Source organism: Bison bison, unplaced genomic scaffold (assembly GCF_000754665.1).
Source record: "Bison bison bison isolate TAMUID 2011002044 unplaced genomic scaffold, Bison_UMD1.0 scf7180017864363, whole genome shotgun sequence".
Taxonomy (NCBI): domain Eukaryota; kingdom Metazoa; phylum Chordata; class Mammalia; order Artiodactyla; family Bovidae; genus Bison; species Bison bison.
The window spans coordinates 5359560-5387129 of record NW_011494935.1 but is presented as its reverse complement, the minus strand read 5'-3'; the positions used below and the strand labels follow the sequence as shown (position 1 = coordinate 5387129).

Sequence of the window (27570 nt, the reverse complement as noted above, 5' to 3'; positions counted from 1 at the left end):
GTTTTTTTTTTTTTTTGAATTTTGGTTTATGTGGACAGTCAACTGCTAAAAGTAATTTGGGAATAGAAGTTCTTAAACAAAATGTATCCATAAATTAAAAACAATTAAGAATAGCATAAAGAGAGGCATGCTCTGTGTGTGTGTATGTATGTGTGTTGTCATCTTACAATTCCAGCTATAGAGAAAGGGAAAAAAGTTAAAATGTGTTGAGCATCTATTAAGTTCCAAGTACTGAGGGTGACAAAATACAAATTTTATTTTATTTTTCTCACCTAATCTTTTAAATGGCACTGTTTTATTTTAATTATACTCTCATTTTATAAGTAACCAACACTTAAAAGACAAGATTGAACCCAAAACATGGGTGTATCTGGAATCAAAATCACATGACCACACTGTCTTCAAATAAGAAAGAGCAGGGAAGGTCAGAAGATGATGTTTTAAGACATAAAATGGCTTCAGCTTTGTTGCATTCTGGATGCCATTTAATAAACTGTTGCAAGGTATAACTTTTGCTTTTTTTTTCCTTTTGATATTTTTTTCTTTAAATACCTATGACCCTCTCAGTCATCCCCTACAGCTCAGAGGAATATGCTGAGTACAAACTAAAAAGAATAAAGACATATGTATTAAATAAATTTTAAAAGGCTAAAAGTCTTGGAAAATTGCATTTGTGATTTTATTGAGCTTAAAACATTAGAAATATATAACTTGATTCACAGAAATACTTGCCACAGTTGTATTTACAGATATGTAGTTATGTTCACCAAAGGGGCATGAGTTGGCTAGGCGAGCAGACTGTTGAAACTATTAAGAGGAAGATTTTTGATTTACAAAACATTCCAAAGTGCTTTATAGGATATCCAAAAAGGAAGAGTAGATTTGTTGGGGACAGAGGGGGTGGAAAGTGAGCCTTTAAAAAAACCATTTTTACTATAGTGCTGGGCTCATTCTATAAAAATAAACGTAAAATATAAAGGAAATATCTCATTGGTTCTAATTAAAACATTCAAGTGAATAAAGGGCTCAAACTACATATATATATATATATATAGATATAGATATATATATATAAAGTGAGCATCTGACAAGAGTTCAATCTTCAGTTCTAATAAGTGGCTTGCTACTGCTGCTGCTAAGTCGCTTCAGTCATGTCTGACTCTGTGCGACTCCATAGATGGCAGCCCACCAGGCTCCCCCGTCCCTGGGATTCTCCAGGCAAGAACACTGGAGTGGGTTGCCATTTCCTTCTCCAGTGCATGAAAGTGAAAAGTGAAAGTGAAGCCGCTCAGTCGTGTCCAACTCTAGCAACCCCATGGACTGCAGCCTACTAGGCTCCTCCGTCCATGGGATTTTCTAGGCAAAAGTACTAGAGTGGGGTGCCATTGCCTTCTTCAAATAAGTGGCTTAAACACTAGTTAATATTTACAAATTGTGATAAGGGAAAAAAAGAGTTTTAAATTAACTAGTCTTCTGCCTGGTGGCTGGAATCATTTTGGGTCTTGATTTAGCTGGGCTCTTAGACTGATGTCACAGCAAAGATTTGGTGGTTTCCATCCCAGAAGCAACTTGTCCAGATTCTTTTCTGGGCCCTGGTAGAAGCGTCTTACTTTTTTCCTGGGATAAAGCCATGATGCCATAAGGGTCTTTGCACAAGAAAAATCCTCAGTTTAGACTGTAAGCATCTGAAGCCTTTTGTTTTGTAGTAAAGGGTTATAAACATAGCATGTGCCTATTATATATTTGAATGAACCTTGATATTTCTGGAATGAACCTTGATAATTGTAACTTTCACCAATTGAATATGTGATGGTTATTTCCAAATGAATTACGCTGCCTAAAACAACCCCATTCTTAGCCTTGTCATGGAACAGGTAATACATGGGGAGTGGTACCTCATCATCATTAAGAACACAGCCTTTAAAGCTAAGAGGCTGGATCTTATTCCAGATTCCTTCACCTCATAGTTTCTGACCTTGGGCAAGTTATTGGATTGGCCAAAAAATTCATTCAGGCTTTATGACCGTTTTGGCCAACCCAGTACTTAACATCTTGTTCCTTAGCTTTCTTGTCTAAAACATAGGGGTAATATTACAGAGAATTTTTCTAGTGTTAAATAAGAGAATAGAGAGTTATATCATAGAACAGAGCATGATATAAAAACACTCAATAAGTATTCTGCAAGATTTTATTGCTATTCAAATTTTAAACTCCCAAATTCATGAGAGGAGTGGGTAATGTTATGGTGACAGCTACATTAGAACACAGTAGGCCCTCATAGTAGATTTCAAAAGACAAGTCAATGACTAAATAAGTGAATGAGTCATCAAGTTTTTGTTAATGAAATCTTGTGTTTATTGTTCTTAAAAGTATACTTAAGACAGTGTACTATAATACAGGCAGGAGCTCTTTATATGAAATACACAGCTCTAAATCAATGAAGAATTGATGCTTTTGAACTGTGGTGTTGGAGAAGACTCTTGAGAGTCCCTTGGACTCCAAGGAGATCCAACCAGTCCATTCTAAAGGAGATCAGTCCTGGGTATTCTTTGGAAGGACTGATGCTACAGCTGAAACTCTAGTACTTTGGCTACCTCATGTGAAAAGTTGACTCATTGGAAAAGACTCTGATGCTGGGAGGGATTGGGGGCAGGAGGAGAAGGGGACCACAGAGGATGAGATGGCTGGATGGCATCACTGACTCGATGGATGTGAGTTTGAGTGAACTCCGGGAGTTGGTGAGGGACAGGGAGGCCTGGCGTGCTGCAATTCATGGGGTCACATAGTCGGACACGACTGAGCGACTGAACTGAACTGAACTGAACTGAAATCAATGAATTAGGCATGAGTTTTCCTATTAGTAAAAAGTTATTACCCTTTAAATAATTTTCCATTAGATTGACAACTCAAAGTATCTAAGGCATTTAGAATATTTTCATAGAAAAAAATATTTGTAACTCTTCAGAAGTGCACACATTAGTAAAAATAAGATATTCCTATACTCGTATAATGGTCATCACTAAGTTATTTCTATATAAAGAATCCCTGCTTTCATATATTAAGGAAGTAGTTCTGCTGATATTTTCTCATATTCTCAAAAGATATACTGACACTTGATTATGTATTCTAAATGTATGGTTTAGGTATAAGTGTTCCTATGTGTACATTTTAATCTATCACGAAGCACATTATGCCTGCTTCATTACATTTCTTTTCAAACAGCAAATCAAGTGTTCATTAATCCCATCAATTAACATGCACTAAAACAGCTTGCTATTTTAAAAAAGAATTTTTTACAATCATGTCATAATGAAAATGGTAATACCTTGACCCTTTCTGTTGTACTAACTCCAAATTTAGTGTATAATTATTTTTTTTCATTCTATCTGCAATGTCACAGGTATGAAACAACTTAGTGGCCCTTGCATATGTCTTGACTGGCGCTTACCAAAGACGGTCCTCGCTGGCACAGACTCTCTGTTGAGCCAGAATGAGACTTGGGAGAGAATAACTGTCATTATGCACGGCAGGTATGTTTGAATAACAAAATATCCAATCTTTCTCTTCAGGTGGAAATGAGTTGTCATAACAACATACTCTCCTAGAGGGTAAAACAGACAATAAGGTGAGCAATTTGAGCTTGAAAAGGAATCTCTCAGTTTTTCTGTCAGTAGCAAGAACCTGGAGGTTAGACATAGCCTTTCTCCACATAACACCTGGTTCCTGGAGAGAAAAGCTGTTATCCAGGAAAGAAAAAAGCCATTTGCCAAACACACCGGGACTTCCCTGGTGATCCAATGGTTAAGACTTCACCTTCTACTGCAGGGCTTGTGGGTTCAATCCCTGGTCAGAGAGCTAAGATTATACATGCCTGGAGGTCAAAAAACCAAAATGTAAAACAGAAGCAATATTGTAATGAATTCGGTAAAAACTTTAACAATGGTCCACATAAAAAAATAATAATAAATCTTAATTTTAAAAACAATTCTAGTTTAAAAATAAAACACACCAGAAAGGCACTGAGGATGAGACTGAGGTGCCTGAGGTCTCATTGATCTTATGTCATAATCCTGGTGACTGATACACTGAAGAGACAAATCTGAGCATGTATTTACAGATTGGCGCTCGTAACCCTGAAGGCAATGAATTAGATCCTGATGACACACACCAATGCATCAGAAGACACCAGATCCCCAGTATGTCCACTGCAGGAGAGTTGGGTTATCTAATGAAGGAGCTTTGGTGTTCAAGTCAGGGCAGCTGAATTCCAGCTCCAGCCCTTTCTTTCCTTAGCTGTCTGACCTTGAATTTGGCTTAGTCTGACCTCTGAAATGAGGACTGTGGGACAGAATTCTCAAAATTTGTTTTAAGGAATATCTTCACTAGAATCACCTGGAAAGGTTTTGAAACATGCAATTCTTCAGGCCCCACCTAAATACACAAATCCTCCTTTACAGTGGGGGGCAGGAAAATCCATGTTTGTCACTAGCTTTTGAACTTGTCCCGACTCCCAGACCAGTCTGGGAAACAACTGGGCCAGCTAGACATCTCCATCATCTTTATATATGACAGATTCTGATTTGATTAGAGGCCCAAAGAAATGAACACACAACTCAAATTGTAGGAGGTGCTTTTTTCTAAGCTGATGCTGTAGTTTCTTAATTACAAATCTTTGAAGTTTTTAGTTTTATTCACTCTGAATATATACTCAGTTATCTATGTATGGGTAGGAGAGAACTAGGTATATTCTTACTAAGAAAACATTTCTTTGGTGTTCACATCTTTCTATCTCCCTCCTTCTCTTCAACTCAAAAATTTTCTCTCTTCATCCTATGATTTACGTCTCAGCTCATGACCATTCAGCTTCAGCTGCTATAATACGGTTAAAACTGCTCATGATCCCTTAGTATCCATAACTGAGCATCTCAATCTGAAAGGATATCTCAGTCTTCAAGTCCACTACCAGCTTCTTTGTAGCATTAAAAATTGAGCAATGCTGAATGTGCCTACCATCTTGACAGTACTCTGTAGAGTCACATTCTCCTTTTCTCTCTCATTTTCAGTTTCTTTTGCTAACTCACTGGTTTTTCAGCCATAGAGTACTGAGTTCCTCCTGTCTCTCTGGCACTGGTCTTCATCTTTCTGCAAAGCAAATGAAGAAGTTCCTGGTACAGTTCTGTCTTCAGCTGTCATTTCCACCTTTTTCTTAACTCTAATAAGAAATTTTCTTTCTCACCCCTGCTCCTAATGTCATTTTGATCCAGATGGCTGTGGGAATCTACATCTCTAAGTGACATTGCTTTCAAAATCACTGCATTTCCAAATATCTACTAGATAACTCATAGATAGTGATTTTTCATTGCTATACCAACTAAATATGTTCCAAAGTGGTATTATTTAAACCTTTTCATAAAAAATAATGATTAGCATATAGCAGGGCTTCTTTTCCACTGAGCATCCATTTCTAAATTCATGGCACACTCATCTGTCTATCCACTCAGTCTAAAAATCTGGAATTAATCCTTGTGTGTTAAGTAAGGCTTCCAAAAGAGAGAGAAACAAATCAATTGATCATCACAATTTTAATTTCACCTGTGCACTATCTCTCAGTCTATCTCTTATCCCATGGTCAACACTTTAGAGATTTGTAATATAAATCTACAGTAATCTGTGAACTGCCTTGTTGGTTTCAAGTCCTAACTCCAATTTTCCCTAAGTTTTGGGGTCAGTATGATCATTTTAAAGTATATATAAATATCTTAAAATACCGTAATGGATTCCCATTACCTACATCAGGGTTTCTCAACCTCAGCTCTTTTCAGAACATTTCAGAAGAGATAACTATATATTGCGGGCACTGTCTTGTATAAAGTAGGACATTTAGTCACATACCTTGCCTCTTAGCCCCTAGATGCCATTACAATTCTCTCTCCCCTCAATGTGACAATCAATGTCTCCAGTGTTACATACTAACAAGCAACTCCCTAACCAGTATCAAGACTCTCCACATCCTAACTCTGATAGCATTTCAGTACTCCATCTTGTGTCTCACCACACATTTTTAGATCTCAGTATTTTGACCTAAAAAATTCTCATTTTGACCTCTTCTATAGCTGAATATTTTGTTTATCTATGGGTGGGATTCAGTCCATAGTAGAATAGGAAGAAAGTTACTGTAGAGGAGAGTTTGTTAGCTTTGGAAGCAAATGAATTTGGGTTCAAAACCCAGATATACTACTTTCCTGTTGTGTAGCCTTAAACTCTCTGATCCTCAATTTCTCTGTTTATAAAATAGTGATAAGTATATTGCGGGGAGAATAAAGAATGAGGGCTCTAGTGAAGATCATGCTACATTAGAGTTTAAAAACACTTTGAGTTCCTTTCTCCAGTTTTTTCTCCCATTTCTCCAGTTGGAATTGGTGGAAGTATTGGTAGAAGAAATGCTCCCTACACTCTCTATAGTAGGAAATCAGCTGTGCATTCATTTGTGCTTTCATGATTGCTATTAAGGATAACACCTGCCATTTACTGATCAATATTAAGTAACTTCAAATTTATTTACAGCTTCTGTTTACACTTATATTGTATACTTTTTATTTTAGTTACTTATGTGCTTATGCTCCTCCACCAAACTGAAAGATAGTTAAGATGAGAGACAGTTCTTTACATATAGCATGGCTTTTGGAAAAAATTTATTTATTGGAAAAGTAGACCTTAGTTGTATCATGCGAACTCTGAGCTGTGGCATGTGGGATCCAGTTTCCTGACCAGGGATCAAACCCAGGTGCCCTGCATTGGGAGCACAGAGTTTTAGCCACTAGACCACCAGGAAAGTCCCTACAGCATGGCTATACATATCCCAAATATTCAACACTTGCCTATGATGAAAAGGGATGCATGAGTTTCAAGAACACTCACTCTAGTTAACACCTACTAGCATCTCTTTTTTGAAAGGTAAATAAAATGCTATCTAATTTATTTCTATTTTTCTGTAGATAACTTGGATAATGTCTCCAAGGTCATCTGAAAGAAATAAGTGATTCAAATTTAAGAAAAAGAGCAAAAAACCAAAGAACTTTTTTTTCCTGAGATTCTGATAAACTGTAGTCTTGGATAGACACAGTCAGGTAACACCTTACCTCCTAGGAGTAGGCATTATTATTCCTAATCATTCATTCAATTGTAGCCTGAAAAATGTCACCAGCTCAAAGAAAAAAAAAATCCCTGTCTCATGTAATGCCATAAATATGAGTGTCTGTATATTCCATTATCATCTTTTGTTGTTCACAGTGTGACATTTTGGGAAGATTCTGCAAAGAATATTTTTTGGATGAGCTGTTATTTGACTTTGTATTTATTTTATAAACCATTTCCTCTCTAACAAACTAGAGAAAGTAGAGGAAAACTTCAAATCTTTTGAAATCACCTTCCTAAATTAAATAAACTTTAAGAAGTTTTGGTATAACATGTTGATGGAAGAAATTTTCACATATTGAGGTATGGGGAAGTCATTCTGGCTTATACATGATTTGGTTTATACATGATGCTAATTAGAACAGCCTACCTTGTGGCCTATCAAACATACATTGTATATCTACTTTAACCATTAAAGAAAAGAATACATTTAAAAATTTAAATGGAATAACTGAGGTTCATAGAACCGAAATGGATCTGGTTGGCTACTGTGGATGTGGTTTTACATACATTCTCATATCATTGAGAACCTGAATTTTCTGAAGTCTATCATACTTAAGGACACCACCTTGCTATTCTCAAAACAATATCTGCCAGCAGTCGCCAGCTGCAACACTATAGTCTCAAGTTCTCCCCAGGTAACATTTCAGACCCCAACCAACACTAGCTTAACAGGCACCCTTACTTCTTGCCAGCTCCAACTATAATTTTTGAAAACAACTTATGTAATATTGTGGTTCTTGTCTTTATAAGCATCTCCCATTTTGCAGCCTGGCAAAACACAATTTAAGTACTTCTTGGATCTGTGTCTCCCAGGCTGTAGTCCACGGTTTGGTTCAGATAAACTCTTCTCTATCCCTATTGCAGATTGTTACTCATTATTTCCATCAGAAACATTTAAATAAGAAAAGGAAAAGTGACAAAATCAGAATCACACTGTAATAGTTTAAAACTGAAAGAAAAATACAACAAAAAAGTCACCTAAATTGGATTGAAAGAGTATCTCTAGACATCAAGTACTTATGCACGAAGCATGTCAAATTATTTCCCTCTGATTCAACAGTCAAGAAGAATTTTAATTCAAATATCCTTGCACATCATGTAACCCCAAGGGAAGCTTGTAAATTAGATGAGACAACATTTTTGATACATTACAATATAAAATTAAGGAGAGAGAAGAAAAGAAGCAGGAATGTAATTTTGTAAAGCAACACTGCAGGTTTCTTTTATATCTGGCTTCCAGCTTTTATTTTCCCAAATGTGGATCCCTTGCTTAACTTTATTTGACTTTAGTTTTCTCACTTGTTGAGTAAAAATGATAGTGTGCTAGTTGTTCCTTGGGATGCTCTAAGGATGATATGAAATAACAGATGTGAAAATTATTCTAAAAAATTCTGAATCACAGGCAGGTTTATAGTGTAAAGGTAAATCAGATAGAAATATATTCTCTCTCTAGCTGAAGAAATCCGCCATTCATTTAACAAAATTGTAGTGGACACTGATTCCTTGTAAAACTTTTCAAGTATTCTAAACTTTTGTGTTTTCCAAAGTGCTACCTTTTTCAAAGGAATGAGGAATCAAAAATATCATTGAGGGAGGGGCCCATAGTTTAATATCTGCTTCAGAGAATACTTAAATAGCAATAATGAAACAACGGTTATAGTTCTAGGCCACTTATATCTCTAGACCTGTTTCCTCATCTGAAATTAGATTAGGTTGACCAAACGACTGTATAAGTCTTCTCCCTCTCCACCTTCCCATCTGTGAATTTGTTCTCACATTTAACAGTTACATTATTTCTCTGGAGATCATGTACTAAGCTGCAGAAATAGGGGCCCTGAGGCCCCTCTGCTGAAAGTCCATCACCACTTTTGCTCCATGGTCAGGGAAAACAGTTGCTTTCCTCATTCATTTTGACCCTGCCGAGGCATCCTTAACTCATCCAGTCAAGACTGTCTCTAGGAAATAGGATCCTACAGTTTCTCTTAGTCATCTGTTCTAAGGATAAATAATAGTCATTCACAAATAAGAGACATTCTTATTAAGCAAATCTAACCTATGCTTCCTTTGATCACGTGTGTGTATTGACTTAGGTAAATATGACTTTCTAGTCATCATTGTTGCGTTTTGAAAAAGCATTTTTACATCTTCTTATTTTATAGCTGTGATATTATTCTTATACCTAATGACTAATTAACAATTTTGATTCTCTGTATAAGTTACATTGCCATGCCCTTTAATTACAATTATAATTTTTATGTGGGCTTCCTTAAAGAATTACTTAGGAAGCAAAACATGGTGTAGTAGAATGAGATAGGGGGCCATGCATGGGGTCTAGTTTCAAACTACCTTCCCTGACATTTCAAGCAGAAATGACTTCTTAAGTGTCATCATGTAGACTTCTTATATTAACTTCATCATTATTAATAGTAATAGCTAATATTTATTATGAGTTGTGCATGTCAGAAACTCTGCTAATCAGTTTACATCCATTTTTCTCATTTCAATCTCATAATACCCCATGAAGTAGATCCTCTGATTATCTCCAAAATACAAGAGAAAAGATGAACAGAGGTCATGCAGTTAATTTGTTGTAAAACCAGCATTCAAAACCTCCCCATATACTCCAGAATCCATCTCTTATGCTCCATGATATACCATATCGTTGCATTTTCATACTTGTCTATCCTGCCTGTTACTAGTGTTTCATATGGTTGAGAACATACATGCTATAGTGAGACTTCCCGAGTTCAAATCCCAGTTCTGCCACTCCCTGGCTGTGTGACCTTGGAAAAATTATTATACCATCTTCAAAATGGAGAAAATGGTAATACATACATCCTAGGACTGTTGTGAGGATTAGACCAATTCAATGAATGTTAGCTACTTAAACCACTCAACCCTGAGCTTCATTTTTTTCCTAATTATTTATTCATTTATTCATTCGTTTATTTAACTTGGGTATGCTGGGTCTTTGTTGCTATGCACAGGCTTTCTTTAGCTGTGGAGAGCAGGGGCTGCTCTCTAGTTGCGGTGGCTTCTCTAGCTGTGGAACACAGGCTTTAGAACACAGGTTCAGCAGTTGTGGGCATGGGTTAGTTGCCCCAAGGCATGTAGGATCTTCCTGGACCAGGGATTAAACCTGTGTTCTCTGCATTGGCAGGTGGATTCTTATCCACTTGACCATCAAAGAAGTCTCAACCATGAGTTTCTTGAGAGCAGGAAGTATGTGTCCCTCGTCTCTTTTCTCTAGGTCATTCACAGTGTTAAACACAGTAAAGGAGCACATTGTTGAAGGAATAAATGAGTGGATAACAGAACTGCATCAGATTTGAAAGTTGACTAGACTCATCCTTCTGTGTCCTTGTCACAATTTTGTTCTGCCAGGTGAATAAGTGCACTTCAAACTAAGTCTCTGACTCATTTCCCTCCACAAACTGATGGCAGATGCCAATGAAGGGACTGTCTTTCTAATATGTTTGCACTGAAACAAATACACGTGTTAGACTGAGCCTCGTATTTTCCCTCCTATGGCGCTGAAGTGATCTAGAGGCATTTGACATGAAAGAGGTCAGTAGTAGTGTTGTGAGTGTGTGTTCATGTGTGTGCTGGTTGCGCAACACCTTCTAGAACGTGACCTGAATTGCTTCTGTCCTCACAGAGAATTTTAAGGTCGCAGAAGCTGCTCTTTACTTAATGATTCTCATTGTATGTGTACTTATCTGTCACCCTTCCTCGTCTTCTGGCAGAAACAGGGAGACAATAACACTCCATGTCTTTTACCTTAATGTTTTCAAGGCTCCATGTTGTAGTTGTTTAGTTGCTTATTCATGTCTGCCTTTTTGTGACCCCATGGACTGTAGCCCATCAGGCTCCTCTGTCTATGGGATTTCCCAGGCAAGAATACTAGAGTGGGTTGCCATCTCCTTCTCCAGGGGATCTTCCCAACTCAGGGATTGAATCCATGTCTCCTGCATTGGCTGGGCAGAGTCTTTACCACTGAGTCACCTGAGAAGCCCAGTAGCAGTGGATACTGTGACAAAAATTGAAATCATGTCAAGGATGCAACATTCATAGCTGTGTGCAACATGGCAAGTATCAGCTCCCTGCTCTTTCTCTTAGTAAAAAACTGACTGCTGCCCTAATGACACTTTTATTAATGGACATTCAAATTGGTCCATTTTGCTAAATATCAATTATGAAAAGGACTAGTGGGAAGAAACTAAGCTACTAGATTATCTGTGCATTTGATTTGCCATGATCTTTGCATTCTCTAGGCTTCAAGTTCACAGCTGATCATATCCAGGGAACTTTGTGTTTAGCCCGCTTCCACTGTGTGGGTGACTGTGTCTGGTCTCCTATTACAAGGACATGAGAGCCCAAACAGACCTCTCCAAGTATGCTGTCATCCATGTTTTATGATACCAAGCTCGAAGCCGTAAGCTGCCTCATAGTAGACGTGAATGTGGGATTGAAGGCCTCACAAAAGATCTTTGTTTCTTCCCATGGAAATCTTTTAAGGTGGATTTTTGGGGAGCAAACGTAGAACCAAAAGAAGTGCAGTTCAGGATTTTATTGTGGAGTGGAAAACATACATCAAACTAAGTTTGAATGTGCTCATTATTCTCCTCCCCCTCCCTCCATATGCTATAGAAATGACAAGGACAAGCTCTTACTTTGTACAGATAAACCTGCTGCTCCAACACACAATGATGACTTTTAATGGACCTAACTTATGAGGTCCAGCAGCTTGGTGGTGGTGAATCGGACCCTTCTTTCTCCCCTGGTGTCCTTTTGTGACTCTTTATCTTTTCTGAGTAACAAGAATGTAGGTAGGCTGGCTTAGAAAACCAGAAGGGGAAAGGTCTCCAAGTTCATCGGACTAAGCCATTTATTTTGCAGATATAGAACTAGAACATGAAGAGAGATCCTATGCTGTGTTAAGGTGATTAGCGCTAGAATAGAGTGGAAGCAGCCCTTCCTCCCAACAACCTTCATATATACTTGTCCTATTGCTACTGCACTTGAAATACTATTTCCTGGACATCATCCAACCTCCATTGTAATAACAGTAGGGAGAGAATTTCTTGAGGGGAAGTTCTAGGTCTATTATTCTGAATGCCTTGGCTTAGAACAGCGATTATTTGACTCCCAACAAATGCATAATAACAAAATGAAAGTCAACCCCTGAAGCAATCCTTCCTTGATCATCCCAGGCTGGATTCACTTATTTTTTATTCATTAGTTCAAAAATATTTACTTGGTACCTCTTCTGTTTCAGCTACTATAGTAAATCATAGGGACACAGAAGACAGGCAGGGACTTGCCCTCCCAAAAATGTTAATCACAGCACTTAACACCCATTTTGATAATTATAGTTTATGTGTTTGTCTTCCCTTAGACTTCAGATTTTATGAAAGCAAGATATGTGTCTTGTCTATCATTGACTGTAGTGCCTGTCACAATATCCAGGCAATTACAGCATTCAATGTTTAAAAGTAAACACTGCTCATTTTAGTATCTTTTCCAATATAATTTGGTGAGAAAAAAATAATTTTCACTATTTTGCACGTTCTGGGATATCTTCAGGACAATAACAACAATGACAGCATACCATTTTGAGCATCTACTGTATAACGTTCTGCTTAACATTTTATATTATCTTATCTTTAATACAAAATTAGAGGCTCCCCATCCTTAGAAGAGAACAGTTTCTAATTAGATAAATGAACTTCTCAGTGCCACCAGGCTTCTGAGTGGCAGGACTAGGACTCGAGCCCACACCTTTCTCACTGCAAAGCCTGACACATTCCCATTATGCCGAGCGCATTTCTCAGGCAGGTAAAGCACAGTGGAGAACAATCTTCTCATTTTCCAAAACAAGAAACATAAACGTTTCAACTTCTAGAGTAACCAAGGATGCTATAACGTGAGCAAAAGATTAAGTCCTGTTAAGCAGCAGTTATCCAATAATCAGAGTAAGATATATTGACCTATCACTTGAATTTAGAATGATCAGATTATGACCATGGTCCTAATATAAAGTTTGAAATTTAAGAGAAAAATTTTTCTGAGATAAAGAGCAATTCTACCCTTACTTATCATTTAACTTTTTTTTTTTTTTAGAAATTACAAATCAAAGTTAATGAATTTCAAAATTAAGACAGTTGTAAAATTGTTGACCCTTGCTAAGCTTTTAGTAATTGAACATAATTTAAAATATTGGGATTGAGGGAGTAAGTTTTCCTAATTTTCAGGATACAAATTTTATCAGTAATTATCTGGCCCTATGTTTGAGTGAACTCCTGGAGTTGGTGATGGACAGGGAGGCCTGGCGTGCTGCGATTCATGGGGTTGCAAAGAGTTGGACACGACTGAGTGACTGAACTGAACTGAACTGATGATCACATATCAGTTAGTCACAAAAGGGATACCTGAATAACTAAACTCATTATTTCTTGAAACTTCAAAAGTTTAAAATTTTGGATTTGACTCCTTGATAGAAAATCTGATCTAATTATGAGTATTTCATTGGTAAAACAGTTACAACACCGAGAAAGATGGCGGTCCATCCACTTTTAATTCCAAAATAGAGTGATCAGTATAGGGTTTAGCTGGGGAAGTTTCCTGGCTAGAGTTACAAATGAAGTTAGGTGTGGAGGAAGTGAGGTGGGGAAGGTGTTTTGGCATCCTATGTGTAATGACTGCTGCTATAAATTTACCAAGATTTATTGAATCATGACAATAAAAGGGTCCTAGATGATATTAATAGCTAACATTTATTAGGAGTTTTTTTATGTGCCCCAAGTGTGATAATTTACTCTTTATGGATATAATTTATTCCTTCCAACAACCCTATGAGGTGACCACAATTAACTGGCAACTTGGAGAAGTATTCAACCCATATATTCTTCTCTAAGAGTTCACATATCTAAATACAGTGCTACCCTGATCACACAGAACCACTTCTTTATTTTGTAAACAAACAAACAAACAGATGAAAAACCAGAGATCAAAAGGCATGACATGTCAAATTCAAGATCACAGGTCTATAGAGGTTACACTAGTTCCCAGCATAACTGTTCCCCAGTTTAGTGTAATTTTTCACTCTCCTTACTTCTGTTATTGAAGGACTTAACTGAATTTGCAAGTTTCTACAAAAAGTTTTTCGGCTCCTTCTTCCCAATCTAAAGTTCCCAAATAGCACTTACCTGTACTAGACTGAACAATTCCAGAATCTACTGTTTGTCCAAGAAGATCGTACTGGTTCAGGCGTGACCCATCTTCGGCTACAACCACTGAGCGTGCTGGCTCTCTGGTCCACTCATAAACAACTTCTGCTCTTGTATAAGCATCTAAAAGGGAAGAATGGAAAATGGTCCATATGTTTTGGCACTCTTTTGACAAACTCTTGTTTGTCAAATGGAAGGGTCTTACCAAAGAGGACATACTGGGCTTATGGTACCTGGAATCATTGAATGTTTATGTGGAAAAACTGTAGAGTCACATTGTTTATATCCTTTTGTTTAAGTGGCTCAGTGATAAAGAATCTGCCTGCCAAGCAGAAGACACAGGAGACTTGGGTTCAATCCCTGGGTCAGGAAGATCCCATGCAGAAGGAAATGGCAACCCACTCCAGTATTCTTGTCTGGGAAACCCCATGACAGAGGAGCCTGGTGGGCTATAGTCCATGGCATTGCAGAGTAGGACACAACTTAAGAGACTAAATCACTACCACAGTTAATTTCTGGGAAAACCAGACTAAACCACCACAGTTACTTAGTGGGATAACCAATATAAGAATATAGAACGCTATTCATTCTACTCCACTGCTGTCAATAATTTTCTAGAGAAAAAATCTCTACTATCTGCTCAAAAGCTAAGCAAAGACAATTGGTGGTCATGTAAGTAATGATGAAGCCTATTCTAGACCTGTGTCCTTTCTTGACGAATTAGAGCTCTTGTGACTTTATTGCACTATCGTTAGCAACAGTGCCTAGATCTATCTTTTTATACTTTGCCATGTGTTGCCAATGGGCTGCTACTATAGTTGCAAAGGGAAATAAAAAGTGTCACTATCAACTTATATCAAATGATTCAGTATCTCATTCCTTGCAATTTCTTAGAAACTCCACTGTGTATGAAATCCACCACAAATATGCTATTGTTGTGAAAGTGGTGGTTACTCATTGCGTTTATCTCTCAATAGAAATCTTCCAAACTGTAGAGTAAATTCACATGATGAAATTTCTTGTTTTAAATATAGAAGACAGATACACCTAAAGCCTCAACCTAAAGCTCCACAGTAGGTGATACATCTTATTAATCCTTTGTGTCAGTATCTGAGAAGTAGGACCTATAAAAACTTTTTTGAGTTGACACTCTTCAGCCTAAAGAAAAGATTAGAAAGTCTTCAACCACTTAGTCAGAACTGTTAAGCTCACATTTCAAATAAATCAGTAGATAAGAAAAAAAATTTTTTTAATGATAGGAGAAGGGACTACCGTGGTGGGTCCAGTGGTTCAGACTTCGCCTTCCAATGCATGGGGTGCGGGTTTGATCCCTGATCAGGGAGCTAAGACTCTGCATGCCTCAAGGGCGAAAAACCAAAAGGTAAAACAAAAGCTACAGTTTTTCCAGTAGTCATGTATGGATGTGAGAGTTGGACCATAAAGAAAGTGAGTGCAGAAGAATTAATGCTTTTGAACTGTGGTGCTGGGGAAGACTCTTGAGAGTCCCTTAGACAGCAAGGAGATCAAGCTAGTCAATCTTACAGGAAATTGACCCTAAATATCCATTGTAAGGACTGGTGCTGAAGCTGGAGCCCCAGTACTTTGGTCACCTAATGCAAAGAGCTGACTCATTGGAAAAGACCCTGATATTGGGAAGGATTGAGGGCAGGAGGATGAGATGATTGGATGGCACCACTGATTCAATGGACATGAGTTTGAGCAAAGTCAGGGAGATAGTGAAGGACAGGGAAGCCTTGCATGCTGCAGTACATAGGATAGCAAAGAGTCAGACATGACTTACCAACTGAACAACAACAAAAACAGAAGCAATGTTGTAACAAATTCAATAAACACTTTTAAAAAAACTGAAAAAAAAAAAAACAAAGCATAGACAGTATCAAAAGGGCATCTGCTAATTGACACTGTCACTTAGGTTTTATGGGCCTTTGTTTTTTCATTTGCATGAGGCAGGTCCACTAAATAATTTCTAAAATTATTTATTATTCATAATTCTTTCCCTCTCTTCTTGTTTATAAAACACTGCTTGGTAGTCAGTCAGGAAACGATCATTTATTAAATCTTGACTACATCTAGCACTTGCCTAGATCTTATTATCCACATATAATCTGAATCACTTTTTCTAGAATCAAAGCATTATACTGTATATTCCTCAGAAAGCAGTTAAAAGATGTCAGCTGCCTCTGTATACTATCTTCGAGTTATCTGGCCTTATACAAAGGGTGTTATCCCTAACAAGCAGAAAGTGTAAGGTAGCACTGACATTCAGAATCTCATGGAGAGTAGTAAAGAAGACATCTGCGTTTCCAAGTTTGGTTCTTATCAACATATGCATGAAGCTACTTCAGATACTTTAAAAACATTTACTACATAGTGCTTTAATAAATTATCACAAAATCATCTTGCTTATCTCTTCCTTATTCTCTTCTCTCAGATTTTGGCAAGATGTTTCCTTTAAAAGTTGAGTCAAACATTTCCAGATCACTTTTGCTTTAACTTCTTCATTTCTGAAATAAGCTGGTTAGTTCAGGTTAGAGAAATGACTATACAATAAGTGTATAACCATTGCCATTTCCCACACCACTGGCAGGTACAGCAATTCACCGTGGTCCTCTTTCGCACCAAGCATATGCCATCTGAGCCTGCTCTTCAATGTATGTCTTCTCTCTTGAGGTTTAAAGCCCCACAGTCCCTAAACTCTCTTTTTTTTGAGGCTTAAATACTGAATAGATACTTAAAACCTGATTATATTCTGTACCCATTCAATAAATACTTCCTGAGCACCTACATTATATTAGGCTCTGTGCTAGAAAATGCAGAACAAAATAGATTTTGCCCTTAAAGAGTTTACAGTCTCCAGATAACAACAATGTTAAAACTAACAATTATCTTGGTGATAAATGGTATAAAATAAATGTGTATTATGATCAGAAGACTGATGGGACCATATACACATTTTGAAAAGGACTTCACAGAAGGCCCTAGAAACTAATATTTACACTGAGATGTAAGGGATAAATAAAACCAACCATGCTAAGAAACAAGGGAAAAGTACCATGACAGAGAAAAGAGCATATGCCAAGGCTCTGAGGTAGAAAACAGCTTACTTATGTGCCTTTAAATTTCAGTTTTCTTATATAAGACACTATTTGTGTTCCACTCACTATCCATTTTCTTCAGGATGACAATGTGCCTAATTAAATGTGCCTTGTTTCTCCAGCCTCCGTTGTATTTAGCATTGGTCATGTGACACAGCTTTGATTAATGAGATGTGAGAAGATGTCTGTTAGGATTTTAGGGAAAGTTTTTTTTGATACAGGCACTACTCCTTTCTTCTCTGCTCCCTATTTTTCTTTATTTTGAAAGTGGAGGCAATGGCTGGAGTAACAGCAAACATTTTGTCTTCAGGAAGAACATCTAAGAATATCTTAAAACATCATCCTTGTTAAGATGCTAAATTAACCAGCAATTAACCAATAATCACTTACCTTCATATATCTTGTATGAAAATTTAGACTCCTTTTTTTAAGCTATGCTCACTGCTTAAAAGTATTCCTGATTAATATACTAAACATATAGTTAAATGTCTAAAACAAGATATCTCTGAAGGCAAAAGGGGATACTATTTAGTAGTTATACTAGGATTTTAGATATAAATCAGAACCATTTTAGGCAAAAAGAGTACTGATTTTGTATGATACCTTGAACTATAAGGTTATTTTGTGGATTAGCTGAGTTGATTCATATACAAATATTTAATACATTGCCTGGCACATAAGTAACACATAATACAAAATAGTATCATTAAAAATGGAACTGGTAATCAGAAAAAAAATGTAATAGGTCATGGCATAGAACATACATTACATTCGGAAAAGGATTGAGGGGGAATAGTTTTCACCAATGGGCTGTGTAGCTGACAGTTTTTGAAGTAGGTAGTTTATCCTTGGGTTTTAGTATAGAATGAGATATATAAATAGAGAAAGTTGTCTCTCCATGATTAGTACTGTTAGGAGCCTGAAGGCCCTTTGCTATTTTCTTTGCTAGCTGTCTTCCTACACTACCACTATTTTTCTTCTATGAATCATATCTTCACCAAAATAGTTGCTCAGATTGCCTGACTAGTGAGAACAGAAAGCTGGTTAGGTTAGTCCAGAAGTTGAGTCAGTCCTTATATGTAACTCCCCTGCAGAAACCAGGAATACATTATTCCTCCTCACTTTATGCATGCACGCTAATCAAAAGCAGGAAAACGGGAAGACCAGAGAGCCTAACCAGCTGGCCACTGTTCTCCAGGCTTCTCTAATGTGTGCCTGCATATTTTAAAGATGTAGAAACCTTGAAAGTTATTACAAAGTGAATTTATCTAAGATGTCTTCAGAAGCAATAATATGTAAGTACATTTCATGAGCTATCCAAACAGAGCTAAAACTGTTTTAAGACTATAATTAACTTCTTTTCTGGCATCATCCTTAGGTTAAGGCTTCATTATTAAGAAAATCTAATTATTGTCCTTTACTATCTACCAATATTTCCATCTGATAAACAAGTCGAATTATTAGGACTAAACAAATGTCAGTAATGATATAAAATAAACACAATGACCAACATTTTTTGGAAAGAAGATGATATCTATGAGGCATAAACATCCATACTTCATTTGGTTTTCTATGAATATAACTTGAAAAAAATGGAAATTTTTCCACTAAATAGTAAAATTTATTCTTTCTAGTCTAGAGGATGGGGAATAACCCCTTCCTGAAAGGATATTAAAAAGTGAAGTAAAAGATGGTTACTTATAGAAAACACTTGCAATAAATCACTATTTAAGTTTTCTTGATACTCTTTATCTGTCTCTCTAATGTTCATAATGAATTGGAGGTTGCTTGCTTAAAGACATGCTCTCATAAGAATCAAAAATAAAATAAATTTACTCACAGCTTCCAAATTTTAGAGGGCAGGCATGGGCATCCATAGGGAAATCCTCCAAATGCATTGGACATTCGGCTCTCACCGTCAGTCTTAGAAATTAACAGAAATATAGGGTAGATCAGATACTTTCTGATAAATATGACTGGGATGTTATTAACTAGAGCAAATATATTAAGAAAGCAAGAAAGAAGAGCACAAACAGCAGTGTCATACTGAGCTGTTAATAATCAAAGGATCTGAAAAGAATTACACAGAGCACTGGGGCTTGAGCTCCCTGCATCATACAGGAAATTCCCACGGGCTATCTATTTTACATGTGGTAATGTCTATGTTTCAACACTGTTCTCTGTGACCATCTAGTTCCCCACTCCATTCCCTAAAATAGCACCAAATGCATTAAACAACAAAGGGATATGTGAGGGAGGAACTGTCCTCAGACTTCAGGAAGCTTAGAGTCATTTAGACTCCTTTATATGTCATTTCACTCTATTCCAACTGTTTAGTTTTATTTACAAATCCACTGCCTAACGGAAGCCAGGACTCTGCAGAACTTCTTTTTAGTCCCTATGTTCTGGGAACATGAATTCTATTTATGTTTTAAAAGAGTAGTCAAGAAAGGAATTCACTGAAATATATTTGATCTCATTTGCTGGAACTATGGAAAATTTGTACCCAAATTCCTCACATAAGTTTCAGAAAATATATTTATCTATATTATTAGGTAACTCAAGAAATGTGATAAGGTGTCTTTGTAACCAGTAAAATCATGAAGTCATTATAATATTAATTAAAGTAAATATGAAACATGTAAATTAATAACTAAACTCATATCCTTAGGACAAACTATTAGGAAAGTGGTAACAAATTAGCAAAGGTGGTGAGACATTTCAGAGAAGGGTATTATGTTAGTTCCTGATGAAGAATGTTAGATACATTGGGAACCTTTAATAGATAAACTTCTTAGTCTGTGCAAATCCCTCCTCAGGTAACTGCCAGCTAGTAGAAATACACGCTAGATTTAGGCTCAAAAACAAGTATAGGATATTTTACAAGGGAAAATATTTCAAAGTTCAAATATAAACAGATCCTGCTTGGATGATCTGGAAAGTTCTCAACATACCTGTCCACTGATTCTCTATTTTCTTTCTCTCTTTTCTGAATTTTCATTCTTTCAGTCCCATTACACGTTTACTAGTTGAGTCCAACATCTATCTCCAGTGGCACCTGAAGCATGTTTTCTTTGTTTCTTATTTGGATATTTGGGTATAAAAAGCTAGGAATTTTGGAAGCTTTCTCTAAAGGCAAAGTATCACTCTACTTTCATTCTAAACAGAATCCTCCAAGTTGAGGCATTCCCTTCATTACCTTTTCATACCAAAGGAATAACTGAATGGCCTAAATTAGCAAGTGCTGGCCAGATCTACAGAAACAACATTTCAACAAGTCATTTGGATATGAAATAACAGCTGCCTTTAAGAATAAGTACTTATTTATTAGTCCTCAATGAGTTTCTCATAAATAAAAAAAAATTTTATCTAAAAATATTCAAAAATTTTTTTGATTCATACTTCTTTCATCTAACCATAAATGAATGATTGGTTCAGATGCTGAGCTGTCCAGTAATCTCAAAATGGGGGAAATATTTATAAAGTAAAAATATACATGTAGTCTTCAGTTTAAGCAAAATTAGTAATATTTATATTCTTTCTCATTAACAACATCATTGTGAATTCATACACTTCTTCAATATGTATACTGCCACATGAATTTATGTTTAAAAATTTTGAACTTTTTCTATTTTCTGTTTTTTTCCCCACTTCTTTTTAAATAGAAACATTTTCAGATACATATAGAAGATAGCTTCTAGAAATTTAATCTACACCTTACTGTAAGGCAGGAAGTCATGAAGTAATAGTAGAGAGAAGTCCCTCTATTGAATTAGAATATGTTGGAGCTATATATTGCATTAGTTAATATACATTGTAAACATTTTCTTCATTTTTGTCTAATCATTTTACTTAACACTTTGACTTGCATAATATTTCAGCCTGTTTAGTTTTCATAGTAGAGTAAGTATTAAACTTGAAAAACAGGGAGGACAGGAAACCAGATGCTCTACACTGGCCCATCAGCTTGATGTTAATCTACACGTGGAAGAGAAGGTCTAGAAAAGTTCATGGGGAAAGCGCAGTCCTCCTTACCTCATGGTGTACAGCAAAGTGCCGTCCTCTGTGATGCGCAGGAGCTTGTTTGGCATGGTCATGTTGTGTGCCACTGACTTCTTTCCATTGTGGAAAAAGGTATCCGGAGTCCAGATTTTACTTGCCATTAGGTTATTTAATCGGAGTACTGTCATAGGTCCTTTAAATTTTAACCTTTCATCCTTCCAGCTTTGACGGAAAAATACATCTATTGTATATTCCTAGGTAATTTGGGAAAATGGCAAAGAGTTCACTGTGCTGTTTTTGTAATGCAAATGTCTTATAACGGCAATGCATCCTTTTTGAAACTTTAGAAGCAAAACACGAGCTGGATGATATTTCTACAAGTAAATTTGTGGTGGCCTGAACCTATCGGTGTCAGGTGAATCCTTGGTTGGCATAATCACTTTAAAAATAACTAAAATTTCAAACACTATTTTGTCAGAAAAATTCTGCTGAATATCTTCTCAGATATGTGAAAGGAACTTAGCACCTTACTTCCACCCCACCTCCATCATATCAGTACTCAAAGGGACAGAATATATTGCAAATAAAAACAGAACTCATGTTACAGTTTATTACATACATGAAAATGTTTAAATTAGACAATTTTAGTTCTAAAAATAGAGTATAACATTCTAGGGACCCTCTTATGGTCTCTGAAAACCCCAATCCCAAGACATCCATGATGCTAATGCTGAAATAATCTTCTTTTTGGCTAAGTAAACATTTTCCCCCACAAATAATGTATACAGACTTTCAGTTCTACACAATGAAGAAGATTATGAAAATAAGAAATCCATTTCAATGGTAATTTGCATCTTTTCCAAAAAAAAGAGAGAGAAAAGAATTCCGAGTATGCAGGTGTGTGAGTGTGTTTTTGTGAGTATATATGTGTATGAGTTTCAGCTGAAACTCCAATACTTTGGCCACCTGATGGGAAGAACTGAATCATTTGAAAAGACCCTGATGCTGGAAAAGATTGAAGGCAGGAGAAGAAGGGGACAACCGAGGATGAGATGGTTGGATGGCATCACTGACTCAATGGACATGAGTTTGAGTAAACTCCAGGAGTGGGCGATGGACAGGGAGGCCTGGCGTGCTGTAGTCCATGGGGTCGCAAAGAGTTGGGCACGACTGAGCGACTGAACTAAACTGATGTGTATGAGACACATGAGAAATGGTGTGAAGCTCTTCATCATTCATAGCCAGGGAATCTATTTATTTGAATAAACACAGCATTCCTCATGGCAATACCCTGAGACAAACGTCTTCTAATCTGAAAACAAGCAATGAGATTTACCAGCTCCTAAAATTTAAAGGGGTAATAATATCAATCTTTCTTACAGGACTTGCTACACACACTAAAATTGGAACTCAGTGGTTTGAAATAAAGACTACCATATTCTCCATTAATCTTAGAATGCTCCAAACTGGAAGGAAAACTAACTTAAAAACATCATGCTCCATTTTCCTAAACCCCTAAACCCTGATGTATCAGAAAGCTGCTGTTTTTTTTTTTCTTTTTTTTAATCTTATACATGTTGTCTTTAGGGCATGTAAAATAAACAGTGTCTATCTTCAGGCTTTTTGTGCATGAATTTTACTACGTCTTTTTTTCCGAGGGTTAATGCAAAATTGGGTAAAGTTTGAATGAAAATTTTCAGAGCACTAGTTGGCATTGCTGAGTCCTTACTGATCAAGTAAAAATTATTATTGGTTAGTCTATAATGAGGGGCTTTCCTGGTGGCTCAGTGGTAAAGGATCCACCTGCCAATGCAGGAGACACAGTTCGATCCCTGGGTTAGGAAGATCCCCTGGAGAAGAAAATGGCAACCCACTTCAGTATTCTTGCCTGGAAAGTCCCATGACTTTCCAAAGGAGTCTGGTGAGTTACAGTCCATGCGGTCCCAAAAGAGTTGGACATGACTTAGCCACTAAAGAACAACAACAAAGTCTATAATGCATCAGGCATAGTGGTAAATGCTGATTGAAATAGAAATTAAAAAAATGTAACATGACACCAGTCTGTCTTTGCAGGCAAGAGAAGTTACTCTGTTTTTTCTGTCTGGAAGTGTCAGATGAAAAGCACTGGGACATGTGACGTAGGAATTTACTTAGAAACATGTGTTAAGCATCTGTTAAATTTGACAGAGGAAGAAACTGTTTAGACTCGGAAGCTATAGGAGAAACTCGTGGAGGAGTAGGATGGGCTTAGAATAGTGTTTTTCATGCGGAGAGAAATGAGGAGAGTGCCTGTGGATTGCATCAGGAAGGGATCCAGAGTAGGAGTGCTTGCCAGGGAAGCAGAATGGATGGGTTTAGTCTGGGCTGTGCATGTTCTCGTCTCTAGACAACAGACAAACTTGTAAGTCAGGGTTATGACAATGATGCTATCTATGTCTATTACTCAGGAGTCAGTCACATAAGCTCTATACTTTATTAGGCTGCAAAATTTTAGCCTGGTCAACAGTGGAGGCAAGGGTCATTTGTAAATCAAGGCTCCAAGGATGTCTAAGCTGACCATATTACTATGAATCTAAAACATTTGTTCGCTTGTTTGCTTGCTCCAAGGAGATTTTTGAATATAAAATAAATGTTACCTATAAGACAAAATATATTTATCAAGTCTTTGACAAGATGTATCCCAAAAGCTAAAATTAAAAAAAATGTCAAAACCTGCCAAGCTCCTAAGGCTTACAGTTTAACATATTTAAAGCTAGCTTTATTTCCCTGTGTTAATGATGGACAATGACATCCAAATTCCTTTAAGATACTCTCTCTTCAAATATTGTTCTGGTTACGCAAGCGTGCATGTACACACACATGCATACACATGCACAAAGAGCAAAATTAAATAAGCTTTAATTTTTATGTTTCCCTTTGTTAGACATAGAAAGCCAGTCCAGGTTCGATGCATGATACTGGATGCTTGGGGCTGGTGCACTGGGACGACCCAGAGGGATGGTATGGGGAGGGAGGAGGGATAAGGGTTCAGGATGGGGAACACATATATACCTGTGGCAGATTCATTTTGATATATGGCAAAACCAATACAATATTGTAAAGTTAAAAAATAAAATAAAAAAATAAAACTGATATGAAAGCAGTTGATCGTGAACACTTCTTGCCTAATCAAGGATGAAATATTTGTTTTCCCATGTTTTCGGAATGGCCCCTGCAATATTGCCATGGTAGCTGCAGGCAGCTCCCAGTCGCTACTTGTACAGCCCGACCTCTCCCCCTGGTCGAAATTCACTAGACCAAGATGTGCCAGAGCTCCTTCTTTAGGAAGTCAGAACAAGAAGGAGCCATGGCATAAAGCGTACAAATGTAAATTATAAATCTGCTAACTAGAACTGAATTGTCCTTCTTCCAGATGAATGGCCTTAGGCAATTTTCTTATTTACTCTAACGCCCTTGGCTGCCAATAAAGTAGGGATCATTGCAATACTCATTCCATTTGCCTGTGGTCAGAAGTGAGCCAACACAAGTGAAAAACTTGCAAGAAGATCTAAAGCACAGAAGTTCTCAGTAAAAGTTAAAAGTTACTATTGGTCTCCCATTTTGTTTTTCTTTCAACACAAATTTGTATTAGATTTCAAGGTATCAGGGAATAAAAAAGTGCTATTTCTTTGGAAGGGTGGTAGGACAGGAAATGAAGAAAGTGAGAAAGTGGTCATAACTAAGTAAAACAAAAACAGAAGGCAAAAGAGAAGACTCCACAGAAGTGTGTCTGAACAAATAAGAAGTGTTGGTGAATACTTCCTTCGGGGTTCAGTGTTCCAGCCTCCACCACTCAAGCAAAAATTCTCTCCCAGTTCCCCTTTTCAATACAGCAGGTCCCTGGAGAATATGAGCCTTATTCTGAAGACAGGGACACAACATCCGTTATGTTTCTAAATAAATATTGTACTGAAGTGTTCCCACTTGCACAATTTATTACCATCTGTGTGTGCTGTGATTTAATACATTTTAAGCACTATGGAAAACAGGGCTTTCTGATTGTGCTGCCTGGATATTTTTGTCAGAACCTAGTGCCCTGGGAATGTGCAGTTTGATTGCCAATTAATGGTTTTTAAAATAAAGTTAAGGAGTTGTCCTAATTTTGTTTTCTATTCCAGATGAAGTCAGATACTTTGGGATCTGTGGAATCTCTAAGGACAGACAGCCTGAGTTTGAGTTGCTACCTAGCTGGGTTACTTTTCTACTCTGGAAAATGTGGATAATAATAACATGTAGCAAAAATTTTGGCATGGGGATTAAAAGATATATGATCTAGAAAACCCTTAGCACAGTGCCTAACATAAGCATTCGATAGTGTTTAATGTTGTTATGGTTATTATTATTTAGTTCTTTAGTAGTACTCAGTTTAAAAACTATTATTTCCTATCTTGAAAAATAGCTTTGTCATTCTGCCTTTTAATTTTGCTACCCTGTAAATCATTCCACTCTTTCTTATGGATAATTCTCCCATAATGTAGTTTAAATATTAATCTTCTCAAAGTGGTTAGGTACAGTTTCCACTAGTCACTTAGGAAATCAGTTGCATACTTATGGCTAATTTGCTTCTGTGACAGAATAATTCAAATGTTGGCTTATTTAAGAGTTTTAGGCAAAACAGTGTCACTGGTTTAGACTCTGGTCCCTTCTTCTGACCTGATTATTGACCAAAGGCCATTTGTAAAAAGTAATTTATGGTAATCTTAGGGTTAATAGTGTATCCAAAATCCTAGTGAGAATCTTTTGTCTAAGAGAAAAGACATCACTGTTCATGCAAAATATTTTCCAAGAGAAAAGTGCTTGACTGTATATGGCTTTATTTGGGCACTGTCCCTTAATAATTTCTACTGAGCATCTACTCTTCCTGAGACATCATGCTAGGTGCCAGTGATAGAGAATAGTCATATTATTATTGGGCTTCCCTGATGGCTCAAACAGTAAAGAATCCACCTGCAATGTGAGAGACCTGGGTTCAATCCCTGGGTCAGGAAGATCCTCTGGAGGAAGGCATGGCAACCCACTCCAGTATTTTTGCCTGGAGAATCCCATGGACAGAGGAGCCTGGTGAGCCACAGTCCATGAGGTCACCAAGAGTCAGACACGACTGAGAAACTAAGCACACAGCCTTATTATTATTAGGAGGAGGAGTAATATCTTTATTAGTGTGAACTATTTGTAATCCTTTATCCCCTCTCTTGGTGTTCCATCTATGAGAAGAAAGCTTCACCAGTGCAAAACTTCTGAAAGTTCTCCTGTCTCTCACACTGTTCTATTCAGAGAGGGGAGAGAGGACAAGTAATTTAACTCGACAGAAGAATTTGGAAAGAGAAATTAATCTTGTCTATCTCAGCAACTTCCTCTTGTCTTCTCCATTTTTGATGGAGAAGACATCAAAAATGCGAGTCTCCATTTTAGACTCGCAAATGCTACTGTGTTCCTCCATGCTACACGTTTTACGTGGTCAGTCCCCACTCTTGCAGAGGGAAGCCAACACTGCCTGCTGATTGGGTGGGTTACTCTGGCTGACCCTGGTGTTTACTCTGGAAACCACTTGTCTGCAGATATAAGCCACCTTCTAAAATATCAACATTATTAGTAATAAAGATGATATCCTCCTTTTTCATGTCCTTTGCTATCTTATTTATCAAAACAATCAGAACTCAGGTAGGAAAGAGGGTGTTATTTACTGAGTCCCAGAAGACCTTAATTTTTAAAAGTTAATGTAGACTCATAAACCTTTTACCAAGTAAGTAGAAATTAAACACTTACTGTAAAACAGCAATGCTTTGATAGTATAAGAGATGTGAAACATGCTTGCCTTTATGTCATTTGGCATCACTTTAGGAAAATAAGATACTAATATAAGTAACTTAACAAAACAATGTTATATATGAGACCAAAAGCTAAATTGTATTTTACAGTCAATAAATATGATTGAATGCAGAAAGGGAAAGTTAATTTGTTATTGGGTGAATAAAAGAAAAGTTTTC

The 27570-nt window shown here is 36.9% G+C and overlaps 1 protein-coding gene across 2 annotated transcripts in view; it reads right to left on the bottom strand.

Annotated features, from left to right (window-relative positions):
- GABRA1 (gamma-aminobutyric acid (GABA) A receptor, alpha 1) overlaps nt 1-27570 on the bottom strand; it is a 56423-nt gene that overhangs the window by 7450 nt on the left and 21403 nt on the right. For both annotated transcript variants that reach the window (XM_010855337.1, XM_010855338.1), the window contains exons 5-8: nt 21578-21798; nt 19383-19465; nt 14406-14549; nt 3449-3601 (exon numbers count right to left, since the gene is read on the bottom strand). In XM_010855337.1, the coding sequence (XP_010853639.1) occupies nt 3449-3601; nt 14406-14549; nt 19383-19465; nt 21578-21798 (601 nt within the window). The remainder of the gene's footprint in view (nt 1-3448; nt 3602-14405; nt 14550-19382; nt 19466-21577; nt 21799-27570) is intronic.